The 17,559-nt window shown below is 44.0% G+C and overlaps 1 protein-coding gene across 1 annotated transcript in view; it reads left to right on the top strand.

Moving 5' to 3' along the window:
- Positions 1-547: 547 nt before the first annotated feature.
- The window catches only part of LOC137155271 (kinesin-like protein KIF19), a 29,305-nt gene continuing 12,293 nt past the window's right edge, over positions 548-17,559 (top strand). The window contains exons 1-8 of the mRNA XM_067551475.1: positions 548-804; positions 4,165-4,245; positions 8,007-8,117; positions 10,408-10,495; positions 10,932-11,068; positions 12,694-12,819; positions 13,905-14,099; positions 16,978-17,100. Of these exons, the coding sequence (XP_067407576.1) occupies positions 688-804; positions 4,165-4,245; positions 8,007-8,117; positions 10,408-10,495; positions 10,932-11,068; positions 12,694-12,819; positions 13,905-14,099; positions 16,978-17,100 (978 nt within the window). The 5' untranslated portion in view covers positions 548-687. The remainder of the gene's footprint in view (positions 805-4,164; positions 4,246-8,006; positions 8,118-10,407; positions 10,496-10,931; positions 11,069-12,693; positions 12,820-13,904; positions 14,100-16,977; positions 17,101-17,559) is intronic.

Below are 17,559 nucleotides of genomic sequence, written 5' to 3'. Positions count from 1 at the left end.
AGGCGGGGATGGGGGTGGCGGCGTGGGAGAACAGACATCTTCAACCACGTTGGGTAAGGCTCCCTCGTGCTGAAGGACACGTGCTGCTAGCGCCTGGGTTTATTTTCCCTCCTCCAGGGCCATGAACTGCACCTCGCCTGATCGCAGGGGCCAGCAGGGCGCGCTGGGGACGGGGCAGCTGCGGGGTCCCGCTGTGCTCCGGGGGCTGGGGCGCGGGGAGGAGCGGCCGGCCGGCCTTGCTTGCGCTGCCGGAGGCGGCCGGGGGGTTGTGTGCTGGTGGGACGGCGCTCAAAGCAGGCGGCGCTGGAGCCGCAGGCTCCCCCCGCCCTCCCTGCTGCACCCCGGAGGCGCCGGAGCCCGCAGGCGGGCGGGCCGCTCCCACGTGCTGAGCCTCTGGCGCGGTTCGGTCCCTACCCTGCCTCGCCAGGGGAGGGCCTCGACGGTGCGTGCGGGAGCCGTGCACCCTCCGCCGCCCGGAGCAGTCAGCGCCTCTGCCCCGCTCGCCGGCTCCCTGGCGGCTGGTGCAGCTCGCCCCTCTCCGCGTCCTGCCCCCCACCGCTGGGTCCCCCCGGGGGCGCTGCCGCTGCTGCAGCGCGCTGATGTCACCTGCCCGCTGGGGACCGCCGCTCTCCCGGCCCCGGGGCTGTCGCTGCCCGCCGCTCTGCCCGTCTCCTGCAGCCCAGCCCCATGGGCTCCCCCCCGAGCAGCTCGCCCGGCGCGGGGCAGAGGTGGACAGCAGGCCTGGCTGCGAGCCCGAGCTCGGCAACGAAGGATCCGGATCCGAGCGTGGAGCAGCAGATCACGGTGAGTCCGGCCAGCCGGGGGCCCTCGGGCTGCTTTGGGTCGAGCGAGGCACGGTGCCCGTCCAGCCCACTCGGCGAACCCTCCGCGGCACCCGCGGACCCCGTCCCCTTCCGTGCCGCCCCGCTGCGGAACAAACTCCAGCCCTGCTGCCTGTCCACAAGGGGGGACTGAAAGCAGGACTGGACATGACAAAGAAAACAACATCCTGCAGGGGCCGGGCCTGGAGCGGCAGAGGGTGGGATAACAAGAAACATAACGCTGGCAGGTTATGCTTCTGGGATAAGGCTTTTCCAAGGCAACTGAGTGTCTCAGCTTTTCGATCTGAATTGTAATTGTATGTCGTGATTAATACTCGCTGATTAGAAAGCAGGTAGGTTTCACTCATCAAAGTCCTTCCCCATCAGAAGCTATTGAGTCCCAAGATTTTGGCGTTTCTCTGTGTCCATCATGGGAATTTGCTGGGGGGTGGGGAGTTTCAGTAATGATTTTGCACACAGTTCTTTAATTAATCCCTCTCCCAAGATTCCTGTGGTTGTTTTTTATTATTTAAAAAAATCTCTCTCACTAATTTTTGGGCATGACCTTGTATCAGAAACAAGACTGCATCTGCAGAAATCTCTGTTTTGAGCTCTAAACCCCATAGTAACTATTGAACATAAAAGAGCTCTCTTATAATAATGTCTAATAGCATATAAAATATTTTGAGTTCCCTTATAATGCCAGTAAATCCTTAATACTGAGTCTGATCCTTTGCCGCATGCTTTCTTGGCTTCCCTCGGTGGCTACAAAAAATTCTTTTAATTCACTTGCTTTGGGATGTCAGCAGTTACAGACATGCAAGAGAGGCTTGTCAGTCTTACACCATTGCCTGCTCTGCATGGAGAGGGACTGCTATAGATAGGGTAACATTTTCAAAAGTACCTCAGTCCCATGAGACTTAAGCTCCAAAGTCACATAGGAGCACCTAACATTTCACCCAAAGTCTTTTAGACTTGATGATAAAGCAACAATCTATTCCAGGCCCCTTATAAATATTAAAGATCCCACAAGCTACTCCCTGTATCTTGTTAATACTCCTCCAAAAGTCAGCCGTACTTTCTTGTTGCTAGAGTTTAATGTGTTGTGTACCAGATGATTCTGGATGGTACCTGGAGCTGACTCTGGAAACTCATTAAATCAACACTTGACTAGACTTGTTATTGTAGAAATAGATTTGGTTTCTATGGAAACTAGATGTGACCTACTGAGGCCTTATAGCAAGACTGTTTTAAAAATTGGTCACCCTTCAGATATGACAAGTTAGCCAAGTATTTTATATAGTGTTTCACTCGCATTAACTAATGTATCCTCTCAGCCGTTAAACATATTATTATTCCATTTTACTGATGGGAAATGTACACATAGCTGTTAAGGCCAACACTTAAGTGTCCTCTGAAGTTGGCTGTCCATCTTTAGATAACAAAGGACTGGCTTTTAGACATACTGAATGCTCACTCACAACTCCAGCTGAAATCACTGGGAACTACTAGTTCTCAGGTGTCAGGTTGGCTGCCCAAAAATTGAGGAACCCTCCACATTTGAAAACGTTGGGCTAATTGGGCTGGAGGTTCCACGGTGAGTTGGTGGCAGAGCTGGGCCTAATGTAGAATAGAAGAGAACTTCGTTGTTTCTGTTTTCCAGGCTCATGCCTGACCCACTGTGCCATATTGCTTCTCTAATACTTTAAATACTCTATTACTGTAAATTCAAAAATTCCAGTGCAATGAACTACAGTCAACGGTGTGCTATCAGGAGTAATAGATGTTGTAACTGAAAGGATTCCTGTCCCTTTACATATTTTTATTACCCATATTTATTATAATGTCTACATTTGAAAATGTAGTTAGTTACCTATTTCTGGTTGCCTGAAGTACTTATGGCTAGATTAGAAGAACATGCATGTAACTGGCACTTCATAATGGCTCCAATCCTGAACTCCACATATGGGTGGAACCCCATTGGCTCCAGTGGGGTTCTGTACAGATTAGGGGTCAACCTACACTGAGCTCAACCTAGGATCAGGGTCATAGTGATTGTTATGCAGGGATAAGCAACTGGGTATTGTGTTCTGGGAGTAAACTTGGTACAATAAATATATTTTGTGCAATACAGTTTAAGAGCTGGTGTAAAGAGCTGCACATAGGAAGCCATTTGCAGACCACAACAACAAACCAATGAGACTTACAAAATCCAAGAATTATTTTACACATTATTAGACACTGTCTTTTGGTACCTTATCTATGAACTGTTTACATATACAGAGCTCTAGTGCTCTTTCATACTATAATTATACACCCTATTTTATGGGCATTAACACTTCACTACAGACCTACTCTGCGGAGTTCAGATCTAGAATATTTCTGAAGTTCAGGTGTGCTTAGATCTGGGATTTTGGTTTTGCCCCATCTCTTTACGTGGCACCAAGCACAACATGACGTAAACTTAAACTTTGTCAAATGTTTGCTGTGTCACAGATGTTGTGTCAATCGCATGTTGGGTAGCGCTTTCTCCAGCAGTTTGAAAACAAAATATCTTTCCTAAGTGTGTCTTCTTTGTTCTTTGATTTTCTTCTCCCTGAGCTTTGGATAGTTAAAATGAGTGTGGCTGCTGCTGTTTTGTGTGGCAGCATCATGATGTTACCAGTAGTGTTCTAGGAAAAGGATTTGTAAGCCTATTGCTCTTTATAACTCCAGATGAGAACGCGAAAGAGCACAAACTATTGTGATTTTGTAGCTCCTGCAAAATGGCTAATTTCACACAGTAGTGAAATTAAGCAAATAAGAGATTTGAAGACTCCTCTTTAGTTTCTTCAGCTAATATTTGTTTTAGCCCTTTTAAATATATAAGGCAATGAGAATTCTTTCATTATGTTCAGATTCTAAGACCAAAATGTTCTAATATGAGTGCTCACTCAACTTTAAATTCCCCTACTCTGTCACCAGGAAGTAAACAACATATAGAAACAATGCATCTAACAGCTCTGCAGCATCTAGTAACACTCCCATATTTGTGAACTTTCCTACTGACATCAGCAGTGGTGTTTGTGGGCAGAGAAGTAAGCAAAATGGAACCATCTTGGGTTTTGTTCCATTAGAAACAGAAGGGATAATAGGGAATTAGCATTTGTCAAATGAAAAAATAGAAATCATTGGGGAATTAAATGTTTTAATTGTGTTTAAAAATCCTGGAGAATAAAAAAATCAATATAAAGTTATTCTAAGAAATAGTTGGTGATCATGTCACTTGAACAGAGAAAATGATGTGAACTCAGCTGGCTGGAGGAGTATTTATAACCTGCCCAACTCCTGTGTCTGTATGCAGGTGGCTCTTCGAATTCGTCCAATCAATGAAGCTGAGCTGGAAGAAAATGCTGCTCTCATAGCCCACAGAGTGGGTAACCAGGTAAGGTTGGAGCAGAGCAGCAGGGTGAGTTTACAGCTGAGCTGGTAGTTGACTTCTTGGAAGGAGAACCAGGGGGCTTTAGTGCTGGTTCCCCTGTCATGATGAAGAACAAATACAGTGACCCACTAGAACATGGACAGGGTTATGAGGTGTTAAAAGTTCTGTAAGCCTGGGCAATGGTTGTTAGGGCAGCTAAAAATGTACAGACCCCATAGACATCCCCAGATTCCCAGGGCTGGGAACCAGGAGGAAGGTAGACAGGAGACTGAGCTGCTTTCATGACATTTAAAGTCCATAGTAGCTCAAGCTGGTAGAAAAATCTAATTGTTTTTCAGTGAAAATTTTTCAACAACACTATTTTGTTCAAAACTTGGTTTTCACGGAAAATTCTTAGATTTTTCTTTTAATGAAAAAATTCAGAACAAACCTTTTCCTTTTGGTTTTTTTAAAACCAAAATAAAATGAAAATTTCAATTAGAAATGAAACGCATTTTTGTTTCAAATCTTTTGGTTGCAAAAATTGAAGATTTCATCAAATAGAATTGTTTTAGCTGAAAATTTCAAGGGAAAAAAATGCTGGCCAAATTCTTTTGACCCTATCTAGTGAATAGGGAATCTCTCCCTGGGTTTGTTTGGGAGGGAAGAAGAGGGTGTTACCCTTGAGAATGCTCCTACAGGAACTGGTTCATTCTCAGTCTGTGAACTGGACTGCAGGGCTAGGTTCATGAAATTACCCAGGAACTAAACCATGGAGGATTCATCAGGGCTGCTTGAAAGACGCTGCGTCTAAAGACAACTTTTAGAAACTTTATGAATGTAGGAATTAGCAGATTGGATCAGACCCAAGATCAATTTAGTTTCCATCAATGGTCAGAAAAAGATACAAGAAACCTCACATTAGGCAGATGAGGGATAATCTCCCTCCTGCATCAGGTCTCCCAATCCCTAGTAATTAGAGATTGGTTTAAACCATGAAGCATGCGCTTTAATATTCCTTCTAAAATGTATGTTAGCATTAACTATTATAACCCTGGATGTTCTTGATACCCATAGAAATCTTTCTGAATCTTGTTAAATTCTTTGCCTCAACAACATCCTGTGGCAATGAGTTTCATAGCTTCAGTACATGTTGCATGAAAAAATATTTCCTTTTATCCGTTTTCAATTTGCTGCCTTTTAATTTCATGGAATGCCCCATTGTTCATGTGTTATGAGAGAGGGAGAACAGAAGCTCCCCATCTACCTTCTCTGGATTATTTGTTATTATATAGATTTTCATCGTGTCCCCTCTTATTCATCAGCTTTCTAAGGCAAACAGTACCATTCTTTTCAAACTCTCTTCATATGAGATTTTCTCCAGGTCCCTAATCAGTTTCATCAGCTTTCTCTGAACCCCCTCTAATTCTGCAATCCCTTTGCTGAAATGGGGTGACCAGTACTACACACAGTATTCCAGATGAGTAGACAGCCTCTGTCTCATATGGGAATGATGAACTGATATGAAACATTCAGGCTGCCTTTTACATCATAAAGAAGTGAAAAGGGCACAAACCTATTTTTCCCTGTACAGATCATTTTACAAGTCTGGTTTCCATTTACTGAGTTATTTGTGGAACATCATTCTTTAATGGCCATCAAGATGGCTAGATCACAAACTTTATTTTTGTAGAGCTTATTTTGAGAGCACTCACCAGCCCTGAGAACTATTTTCCTCCAGTGGAAACCTGGAAAGGATACAGATATTGCATTGGTTTAAGAATAATTTTTACCCTGGAGAATGTGTTTCTCTTAGCCATGAAAATGACTGTAATAAATGAAGTGAACACAGATTCTCTGGCATTTGAGTATCTTCTTGGGTTCCTTGGTGGTTTCTTAGTTACGTTACTATTCAGACCCAAAGCATAGTTTACTTGGAGCAATTTCCACTCATTCACTGATGCCTAAAATGAAACTTGACAGTCTTATGCTGCAGCAGCAGCAGTTCAGTCCACTAGTGAATGGTTTATAATGTTGTGTATGTTTGCACAATGCCTGACAATCAAACAAGGCATTAACCCTGGAGGAATGAAACTAACTTTGTTTTTGCTATCTAATTAAAAATAAAATAGTAAAGTGATGTGGAATATAAGGTCCCACTGATGCACTGATCCCAACCCCACCCACATGAAATCAGTAAGATCAGGGCCTAAAAGTTTTACAGCCCACATTTCCAAAGAAAATACCCAAAGTGAATTCAGTTGCATGGGTGGACACTTATGCATGTATCCACTTTGGATTTACAGATACAGATTGTGGGCACAAATCAGGAGGTTCTTTGGGGCATTTCCCCCTATATATTTATCATTTTCAATTCTTTTTCATCTGCATAGCTCAGAAAAAATGATTTTTCTCTAGCCGGTGAAATCTTGACTGTAATTAGCTTGGGATGTTTACTGTAACTGAACCCTTTTGGAATTTTATAGCAGGGTGCGGATAAATAGAAAACCCAGCCGAGATCTTGAAGTTTCCAGACCAGCTACTGGGGATTTGCCCTACATCTTTCTTATCTAGTTACATGATTGTACTACAGATTAGCATCTAAATGCTGTAACTATTTTGTAGATCAGGTGGTTAGTGATCTGCACTGTAAACACTTACCTAATTATGTATTTATCTGAGAGACGGCAAAAGCTTCTCTGGAGGATACGGTGCATGATTTCCCGTCTCCCCTTCCCTTAAGTATGTAATCCCCTTTGAGGCCAGAACGCCTCCTTATGAGTGTTCCGGCAGAGGGGAAAGAATATGTTCTTTTCCACCGTAATTATGTATTTGTATCAGTGAGCAAAATTGGCCCAAGGGAGTCAGGAGAAACAAAACCTGTTTTCTAACCTGCCATAAAATATTTCTTTTCTCTCTCCTTTCCCCCCACCCTCTTTTTTTTTTTTTTTTTTTTAACAAAAGTCACAAAAGGAGCAAGTTTCTGGACTTGAGCAGAGGTGGTACTTCCACTGATCCCTACATAGGAAAGGTTTTGGGGGATTTTCTCATGCATTTTTGCTCCCAGTGAACTTAATTTGTTTATTTTCTGGTTCCCTTGTCAGTTGGGAATGTTACAATTCCCAGCCTGTTGCCTAAAAATAAAAATGGAAGGGGCCAATTCTCCTCTTATTCACACTAGGGGGTGGTCTTCTGCAATAATGGCTAGTTACCCATGTGACCTCAGCTGGTGATCAAATAACCTGTAGGGCTTCAGTGTAGGGTGACCAGATTGCAACAGTAAAATATCAGGATACGTGGGGGTGGGGACCGGAGCTCCCAGCCACCGCAGGGGGGAATCTGGAACTCCCTGCCGCTGTGGGGGCTCAGAGCTGTGGGGCTGCCCGTGGCTGGGAGGTCTAGGTCCCCCTGCAGCAGCTAGGAACTGAATTTTTACCTGAATATCAGGACAAACAGCATCCCGATCGTACATCAATTGGGACGTGGGACAAAGGGTTAAATATCGGGACAGTCCCAATTTTATTGGGCTGTCTGGTCACCCCACTTCAGTGTGACTAAATTAGTCCCAAAACATCTCAGACTTGGTATTAGGCATGTGTGTGTGTTTTTTCACATAATGCATCTCTCCTCTGGTGGTTTATAAATACTAGTGATTGACACTATAGAAAGATCCTAAGATAGCTGTTAGAACCACTGGCTTTTCTTGATTGCAGCTTCCATTTGGTTTACGTTACAGATGCAATTAAGGATGTAAAGATTTTCTCTCCATCTTTATTTTGTAACAGGTGGTTGTTTTGATGGACCCCAGTGAAGATCCAGATGACATATTGCGAGCCAATCGATCTCGAGAGAAGACATTCATATTTGATGTAGTTTTTGATCACAAAGCAACCCAGGTAACATTCCCTCCCTTTCCGATAGGTTTGTGGTGTGGTTTACGAGTAGGAATCTTTCCTTTCCATGGATGTTTGGTTTGACCATAATACTGCACATCCCAGAATCCACTTGGTGTCCAGTGAAAAGGCGGTAGCGCTAAGGAGAGTCAGGCTGCAAAGTCTCTCTTCTCTGTACTGTGATCTGCAGCATACAACCTGCTCTTTATCTCTCCCTCCCTAGGGACAGCATCACCCAGCTCTGCAACTCAACTGAGCAAAGTTCTGGAGCTGAGAGCCAGGACTCCTGGGACCTCTGGTGAATGAGGTCATCATTACCTTAGTTTGGGTCCTTCTATTGTGTGTGCTTCTCTCATCATTCTCTCTTGTGTTTTATGGACAAGCCTCTGTAAAAGAGGCTTGTTCCTTCAGTTAGGCAGGACTGATGCACACAGCTGGTGCTGCAGTAGAAGGGATCAGATGATCTGAGAAACTGATTAATGTATGAAATAGTTCACTCTAGGGAAGTTATTTGTCCTGCCTGTCTGCAAATGTCTAACATGTCTATCGCAGTGACATCAAGACATCACAATTTATTTATCTATGGATTTACTGTAGTGTCTGTTATCATCATATCTGCTAAGCAACCAACAAGTATTTAAGCTCCATAATATGTTGTCCAGAATTGACTGCACAGTGGATGTTCTAGGAAGTCTTCTAGAGTATTTCTTTAATCCCGCCCCAGTTAGTGTGTCCTTGGCACATGATATGCCTTGGAAGGCTTTGGTCACAGCATGTTCTGAAGACTGCAGGGTCTGGCTTACTTGTCTATCTTCGGATAGCTCATTCCAGACTGACAGCCCCTTGAGAATACTACATGTGTGTGTGAGGTGACATGCCTGGTGCAATGTATCACAGGTCTATGACTGCAATGCCTGTCCACCCATCTCCCTGGGACTTATTTTAACATTCCAAACCCGTTAGCAGCTTCAAACAGACACTTCCGGGGAGATCCACAGCTGGTATAAACAGTCCTGGCTCTGTTGGAGTCCATCTTCGTTCCTTTTAGAACAACCTGCCAGAGAAGGATTTCCCCTGCATGTGGGATATTACCTCTGTCTGAAGTCCAGGATGGACAAGATTCAGTCCTTGGCCAGAAGCAGCTTTAAACTAAAGTTGTCACTGCATTAAATTCCACTGGCTCACCATCCCGTGGGGAGAGAAATGAGAGAATGGGAGCTTTATAACATTGGGAGGGGGAAATTCCAGCTTTCCAGTTGGACATAGCCCCTGCTTCTAGCCCTGGAAGAGCCTGAGGTATTGGACTTTAAAGCAGCAATATTTAGGTAAAGCAAAACGATGTTAGGTCATTTTTTGAGGATTTTACATTTATCTCTTTCTGAGTCTTGCACGGCCAATTCCTGCTGAGATGCCTGGCTTTACAGGCAGAGGGATACAAGAAATAGCTTCAGTACATTTTTATAAATAATTTTCCCTTAACATATTTAACATGTACATAACAGTGTGTCATGTCGTATTTGGCACATTCGTGATGGTGTGATACATGGCCTCACTTCTTTTGAGTAATGCAACCATCTCAGATAAATGGTGACAGACCCTTTATACTTCCCCACAGAATATTCCTTTATATGATATTTTAATTTTTATATTTATGCATATATGTGTATGTGTGAGAGAGAGAATGCAGTGTGTGTGTGTGTGTGTGTGTGTGTGTGTCCTCTATTCTGTGGTATGTAACATCTGTGGTAATGTTAATGCTGTCAACTTCTTGTGTGTTCTGAATTCTAAGAAATAAAGTAGGGTTACATTACAACATTCCAGCAAGAATATTTATGTTTTTATCTAACTTCTCTGTGTGAATGCCATGAACATAACAGAGTCCACTGAAGCATGGACGGCAACAGCGAGGACATGATCACAAACAGTATTTTCGTCTTTGTTCAACTGCTGCAAAGACTCCAGATGAAATGTTCCCAATTCAAAATCTAAGAAAATAATCAAATTCGAGTTAGTTTATTTTTGGACCCTGATGTGTCACATGCATCTTTAGGTAGTTCAGCAGTCCCTCTACCTTGTTAGTGGTTTTGATGATTTGGCAAAATTCTTTTTGTGCCGTGAAGCCAGAAATGGTTTTGGAGCCCACTGAATTTGTAAAGAGAAAATGAACGTGCTGAGTAAACCATGGAGAACAAGAGAGGAATGTTGCGATAAGTTTAGATACTGGGTATTTGTGTTGGCTGGGAAATATTGTTACGCCTGACCTAAAACCTATGCTGTTTCTGACTGTGACTAGGAGGAGGTGTACGTGTCCACAACTAAAAACTTGGTAGAAGGAGTCATTTCTGGATACAATGCAACTGTTTTTGCATATGGCCCAACAGGTAACACGAATAAAATATTTTACCACAGGGGGCACTACAATTTCAGGGAGGGGATTTGGAGCCAGGGTGGGGGAACTACAACTACAGGGGCTTGATCTGAAGTAGCAAGTCCAATTCACTGATCATTTTAGAGCCAAGACCAAAGTAGTAAAAATGCCATTCTGGCTGTGAGATGTGAATCTTTAGTTTAAAAGTTAAAGCAACAACAAAGGTGTACTAACTTTGAAAATAGACTTAACTAGTGTGCAGTTCGTTGGAGAGAAAGCTGTCCTTTAAAAAGGGTGGGAGAAAGAAGGGCCTCTCTGTGCAAAGCTGATTCTTGTGATGATCACAGAAAGCCAGATCCAGCTGCAGATGGAGTCTGTCATGGATAATAATAGAAGATAATTTTTCTCTGGAAATTGATCTGTGCTGCTCTTCCCTGTATCTTTAACAGGGGCAGGGAAAACCTACACTATGCTAGGGACGGACTGTGAGCCTGGGATCTACATCCGCACCCTAAATGACCTCTTCGGGGCCCTTGAGGCAACCAGTGACAACATGGATTACACTGTCTCTATGTCGTACCTAGAGGTGAGGTGTCTTTGTTTTGTCAGATGGACAAATTCTGTGTAGAAGATGCTTTAAAAGGAAAACTTAGAGACTAAGACATGCCTGCTGGGAGAAGCTATCACCTTAGAACCTGGGAGTCTACACCCAGTGTTCCTGCATCATTGCCATATGGTGACTCTTACGTTGGGTCTCGAATTCTTGCTCCTTTTTTTTTTTTTTTGGGTATGTGGCTGAATGTGACATTTCTCCCTGGAGAGGCTGGTTCACATAAAGGATAAGAACCTACTACTTTTACCAGCTAATAGTTACGCCTTTAGCTCAAGTGCTAAAAGGCCTGTGCTGATAATCCCAGGCTCATTCCCTGCTGCTGACTCATGTTGGGGACAGCGACAAATGCGTTTTCAATGCACTCACCATGTGTATAATTTAAAATAGCATAAAGGAGGTGATAAAGAAGGCCGGGCTTTTTGGGTCATACTCCCTGTAACAAAAGTATAAAGCAAAAGTGGTATATCTGCGGTTGTTTCTGTGACACCTCTCAGTGGTAACAGGCATTTGAGTGGCTTACTGAATCATCCATTCATGTCATCTCTCTTTTCTCCTGTATCACCCATGCACTGGAGTGGGGCTCAGCTAGCCTCTCCTCTCCTCAGAAATACAAAAATTACCAAGCCAATGCAGTGCGCAATATATTTTAAATAACACACCGTCCTTTATACCATAGTTTCTCAACCTGTGGTATGCGTACCCCTGGGGGTACGTGAGACACAGGCAGGGGGTACCCGGGGAAAAATAGAGTGAAGGGGAGGTGAGCGGCAGCTGCCGACTTCTGGGAAAGCCAGCCCGCTTCCCACCCAGCCCGCCTCCCAGCTGGGAGGCATGTGGCAGCCCTCGGCTTCTGGGGAAGGTGGGCAGCAGCCCCCTGCTTTCCCGACCAGTCACAACTCCCAGCTGGGAGGCAGGCGGCAGCTGTTATAGTTCCAGAAAGCCAAGCTGCAGCTGCCCGCTTCCCACCCTGTCACAGCTCCCAGCTGGGAGGCAGGTGGCAGCTGCTACAGTCCCGGGAAGCCAGGCTGCAGCCCCCCGCTTCCCGCCCGGTCCCAGCTGGGAGGCAGGCAGTAGCTGCCGGCTTTTTGGGAAGGAGCATGGCAGCTGCCCGCTTCCCGCCTGGTCACAGCTCCCAGCTGGGAAACTCTTTTCCTGTCTATCTCTCTCTCGTCCTTCCCGGTCTCTCTCTCACCCCTTTCTCCTCTCAAATCTATGGCAAAATATTTGACCCCGCGCTTTATATTCCCCAGCATTGGCATGCCGCTCAGAGCCTCCTAGCTTTGGCCAACATCACCTCTAGCCCAGGTACATACTTGAGTTGTGCACCCCTGGTGTAAAGGTGATAACCCTACCCACACTAGATCTGACATCTGTCATATCACGGCCTTATATACTCCGCCCTTCTTCCAACATATGGCTCACATTAGTCTGTAAATATAAAATCCCATGGAAAATTGAGTGTTGGGGTACTTATTAAAATGTTCAGAAGTTAGGGGGTACTTGCTACTTAAAAGGTTGAGAAACACTGCTTTATACTGCTTTGTCCTTAGGTCAATAATAACACACACATTTCCTTTGCCTTTCTCTTCCACCTTCAGATTTATAATGAAGTGATCCGTGACCTTCTGAATCCACCCTCTGGATTCCTAGACCTCAGAGAGGATGCTAGGGGTAGCATCCAGATAGCAGGAATTACTGAAGTCTGCACTACAAATGCGCAGGAGGTAAATCTGAGGGAGATTCCATGGGGAGGGAGGTATTCGGTGATTAGAATAGTGATGTTTTAAGAGGCTCTCACCTCTCACAGCCTTCTTCGGTGTAAGACATCTCATGTAATAGGATCCTATTGGGACTTACTTAATGAAGTGAGTTGTTTGGACAGGATTAATCAGGCAGGCACAAGAATAGTAGAAACCAGGATGAAATCCATAGCTAAGCAGTAAAGATCAGCTATATGGGTCAGTAGTAGGCTAAAAGTACAGGAAAAAAAAAAACCCACGGCTGGCTCGTGCCAGCCAACTCAGGCTCATGGGGCTTGGGCTGTGGGGCTGTTTCATTGGTGAGTAGACTTCTGGACTCGGAATGGTGCCCAAACTCTGGGACCCTCCCACTCCACAGGGTCTTAGAGCCCAGGCTCCAGCCCCAGCCCAGAAGTCTACACTGCAATGCAACAGCTCTGCAGCCCAAGCCGCATGAACCTGAGTCAGCTGTCACAGGCCAGCCACGGGTGTCCAGTTGCTGTGTCAACATACTGTAAGTGACTGCCAGTTTTTGGGAAGGATAGGAATGCCAGGACTTTAGTTCACAAGCACTCTCCACAAAATTGTTTGTAGATAACAAGGAGATAATGGAAACGTGCTTTGTAATGCATTGATGTGTACTGGAAGGCAAGTAATGCTGGGCCTTAGCCTTTTGATTTGCAGTTTTGCTAAGGTTATGCCATTCTACCAGGGTAGGAAACATCATGTTGTTGTACTTTATTGCAATGTTGTTTTGCATTGGACGTGGGATAACTTGCCAAGGCACAATACATCCAGGAGAATGTATGCCAGCCCATTGTAAAGCCAACTAAAGTTGAGCCCCAATAATTATACAATTATTAATCAATGGGCCAGATCGTGATCCCAATGAGGTCAAAAGCAAAACTTCCATCAACACCCAGAACATGGTCCAATGCTGGCAATGTAGGAAGATTTATCTTATTTGCTTATTCATCGTCACGCCTCTAGAAGGCTGTCATTGAAGGAGAGCACTGTACTGTTACCTGAGCAGATATTTACACAGCTGCATATTTTTCTGCATTATTTAGATCATGCAGCTGTTAACAAAAGGAAACAAAGAACGCACACAGGAACCCACCGCTGCCAACAAGACATCTTCCCGCTCGCATGCAGTCCTGCAGGTGACAGTGAAACAGAAGAGTCGGGTGAAGGACATTAATGAGGAAGTGCGAGTTGGAAAGCTTTTCATGGTTGACTTGGCCGGGTCTGAAAGAGCAGCTCAGGTACAACTTGTAGTCAGCAGCCATTCACAAGACAATTTGTAATCCTTTGGCATGTCGTGAAATGAAATGAAAGTTATGATATGAAAGAGCTAACACACACTGTGCGTGAGAGTGTGTTTTACTGTCCTGGAAAACATTACTGCATGAGTGTTGGACATTCTAAAAACATTGAGGATCCAACATTTCAATTCAGTTGATGTGGGCCATGTATTTTTTAGTGCAGGAGTTAGCTAAGTGTGTTTAAACTTTGTCTCTTTGTGTGTTGTTGAAGTTGTAGGCCCTTATGAAGACAGTTGGGAATATTTTTTCATGGATGACATAGAGGAAATACAGATAAGAAATGCAAGAGATCAGAGCCAGAATGTTTCATCTTAGTGCATGATTCACTGCAAAACTTGAGAATCTGAAAATGATAAGAAAGTGGCAGCTGTTTGGAAAGAGGAGGAATGGTAGATTAATGTCATTGATGAAGAGAGTATGGAAAAGAGTAGCTGGAAGGACAAAGGGATGGAAGGTTGGATAGGTGGAAGCCAGAATGAATAGAAGATACATGGATCACTGGATTGCAGGAAGGAAGAGAAGATAGAAAAGAGGATAGAAGACAATGAATTATTGTAAGGATAGACCTGTTGAGTTCTGCATAGCTGGACAGATGCTAGCAGACTGAAACGATGGATACACAAGACTGGTGTGCTGTCTGTCTGAAAGGATGGATGGACTTTGAGGCAAAGGGTTCAGAAAGGGTAGATGGATGTCAAAAGGGAAAGTAAAAATGTATTGATTGAATAGGGGACTTTATGGGAAACAGCTGGATAAGTAGGCAGGAGAACTGAAGGCTTAGACCGCCACGTCTTGGAACTCTTCATTACCACTTGATGGGGATAAGTGATATTTAGATGGATGGAAGGAGATATGGAAGGAGAGATGACTAGATCAGTGGCAAGAGCAAAGTACTGATACTTTGCAGTACTAAAGGCCACCGTGACAATTTGCCAGGAGCCCAAGGAATTCCTTAAACATACATATAAATGCACATGACATTTTGAAATAGAAAATAACTACACCTATAACAAGCCGTGCAATTGGCAGGATATACAAAACACATGACACACCATGGCATTTGCCTGCAACTTCCTGAAAGATTAATATAAATCTTTGAATTAATCAGCAGTAAAAATCTACAAATGGTTAGTTTTGTCTTCACCCTGCAAATGTTCGATGAGGCTGGTCATGCACTGATTCTGTCTTAAGACTCCAGGGACTATGTGCAGTAATCAGGTCATGGCTTGGACTCCTCCTGGCTGGAGGAAGAATTGACAAATCAGTGGGAGGGTTGATGACAAGAAGGGTGGGAGAAGCAGATGGCTGAATAGCATCAGAGCACTAGACTTGGACTCAGGATACCTTAGTTCTATTCCTGGCTCACCCACTGGGCTGCTGGGTGACCTTGGGCAAGTCACTTCACCTCTCTGTGCTTTAGTTTCTGCGTCTGAAAAATGGGTATTGTGATGCTGACCTCTGCTGTAAAGTGCTTTGAGATCTACTGATGAAAAATATTAAATGAGAGCTAGGCATTTTTATTATATGTCAGCAGAGATACACAGAAATGATTGCCAGTTGAGGAGACCAATTTTGGAATAAATGGTTGGAAAGACATTTCCACAGAAAGATGTTAGATCTATGTTCTGCAACTCCATTTGCACAAAACAAGTCATGAGAGGGTGATTTTTAGTTTTCTCCGAAACATCTAATGGAGCCCCTGGTCCAAATTCAGTTCTGTTGTGGGATTTCAATGGATGCTGAGCTCACTTATGTCAGAGCTGACTGGTCCTCCTTTCCACATAGATTTGTGAGAGAAGCTAACGCTCTGAAATGCAAATCCTGATGTTAATGTTGCATGGGTGAATCCATTTCTCCCTCTCCAAGCAGACTCAGAACCGGGGCAAGAGAATGAAGGAGGGAGCCCATATCAACCGTTCACTGCTAGCTCTGGGGAACTGCATCAGTGCCTTGAGTGAGAAGGGGGGAAGTCGGACCCAGTATGTCAACTTCCGAGACAGCAAACTCACACGCTTGTTGAAGGTACAGTATGCAACTGGTTAGGAAGGGAATCGACACGTTGCTGGCTTGTATTGGTGCATAAATCAGGTGGCACTTGAGAGCTGATCTTCATGTCTTCACCCATTTATCCTTCCCAAGTTTAGGAAATCACTCCAGGATCTTGTGTGGGATTTCAAACCCACTCAGTAATTTATTGGGAACACATTGCCACAAAAACTAAGGTCAAGGCTTGGAAATACTGGACTGTGCTAAACAGGACGAAACTGAGATGGCAGCTCTAGTGCACTGTTATTGGCAAGATGGGGAACTTCAAAGATGTCATGAGTACCCATGGCCATTTGTTGTATTTGTTTGTGGATCCCAGTGTGCTTTCATTACTTTGGGTGTGAACCTCAGCCCAAGGACTTGGTGTCGACCCTAGTGCTACAAATGTGTGTGTATTTAAATATATTTTTCAACCAAAATGCTGAAAAATCAAACAAACAAAAATTTTCATTTAAAAAACTGAATAGACTTTTTAAATAAAAAATGTCGAACATTTTTGGTATTTTGATGGAAACAGAAATTTTCCAGCAAAAATTCCCAATTAGTCAAAAAAGCTGCTTTTTGTTGGGAAAAAAGTTTCAGTGACAATTTTTTGACCAGTTCTACCTATAGCCCTTAGTCAGTATCCTCCTTTGGAATCTAAAAGAACATTTTAGTCAGTATTTCTTTAAGATCTGCATGTTTTCACTTAGTGTGTCTTTCCTGTATCTTTCAAACATGCCATGCCTCTATTTTTTTAAAACTAAGCAATGGAAATGTTCCATTCCTCAAGGACTCACTCGACGGGAACAGCAGGACAGTTATGATTGCCCACATCAGTCCTGCCAGCATCTACTTTGAAGAATCTCGAACAACCTTGATCTATGCTTATCGAGCGAAAAACATCAAGACGAGGGTAAGCAAGCAGGCAACCCAAGAGCTAAATTTTGTAGACTAAAAGCGTGCCAGGGAAAAGGAAGATATGATGGGGGGAAAAGGAGGATACAAAGTGAACGATAGGGGAAAGAAAGGGCAAGTGGTGTGCTCAGCGTGCGTGTTGAAAGGGCTTGATGGGAGAGAAGAAAGGCAGACTGGCTGAAAGGTCATGATGAAAAAGAGAAGGTGAAGAACACAGAAGAAAGCAGTGGGTAGAGGGCGTAACGGTGAGGCATGGAGTTAGTAACATGGTGGCTGAAAGGATAGGGAAGTAGGCATAATGGAAAGGGAGAGGGCAACATACAGGGTGTGATGGAAGGAAGACAGCAATGGGTATGTCAAGGAGCAGTGGGTACATACCATAATGGCAAAGAGGATAGCAGAAAGAAGTGAGCGTAGGGCAGGATGGCAATGAACAAGCAGAAAGGAGTCAATGGAG

The sequence above is a fragment of the Emydura macquarii genome, unplaced genomic scaffold (genome assembly GCF_026122565.2).
Source record: "Emydura macquarii macquarii isolate MOO-44397 ecotype Brisbane River unplaced genomic scaffold, CSIRO-AGI_Emac_v2 contig_1348, whole genome shotgun sequence".
NCBI classification, from domain to species: domain Eukaryota; kingdom Metazoa; phylum Chordata; order Testudines; family Chelidae; genus Emydura; species Emydura macquarii.
Note: the sequence above shows the minus strand (reverse complement) of the source record. Positions and strands in the feature narration are given on the sequence as shown.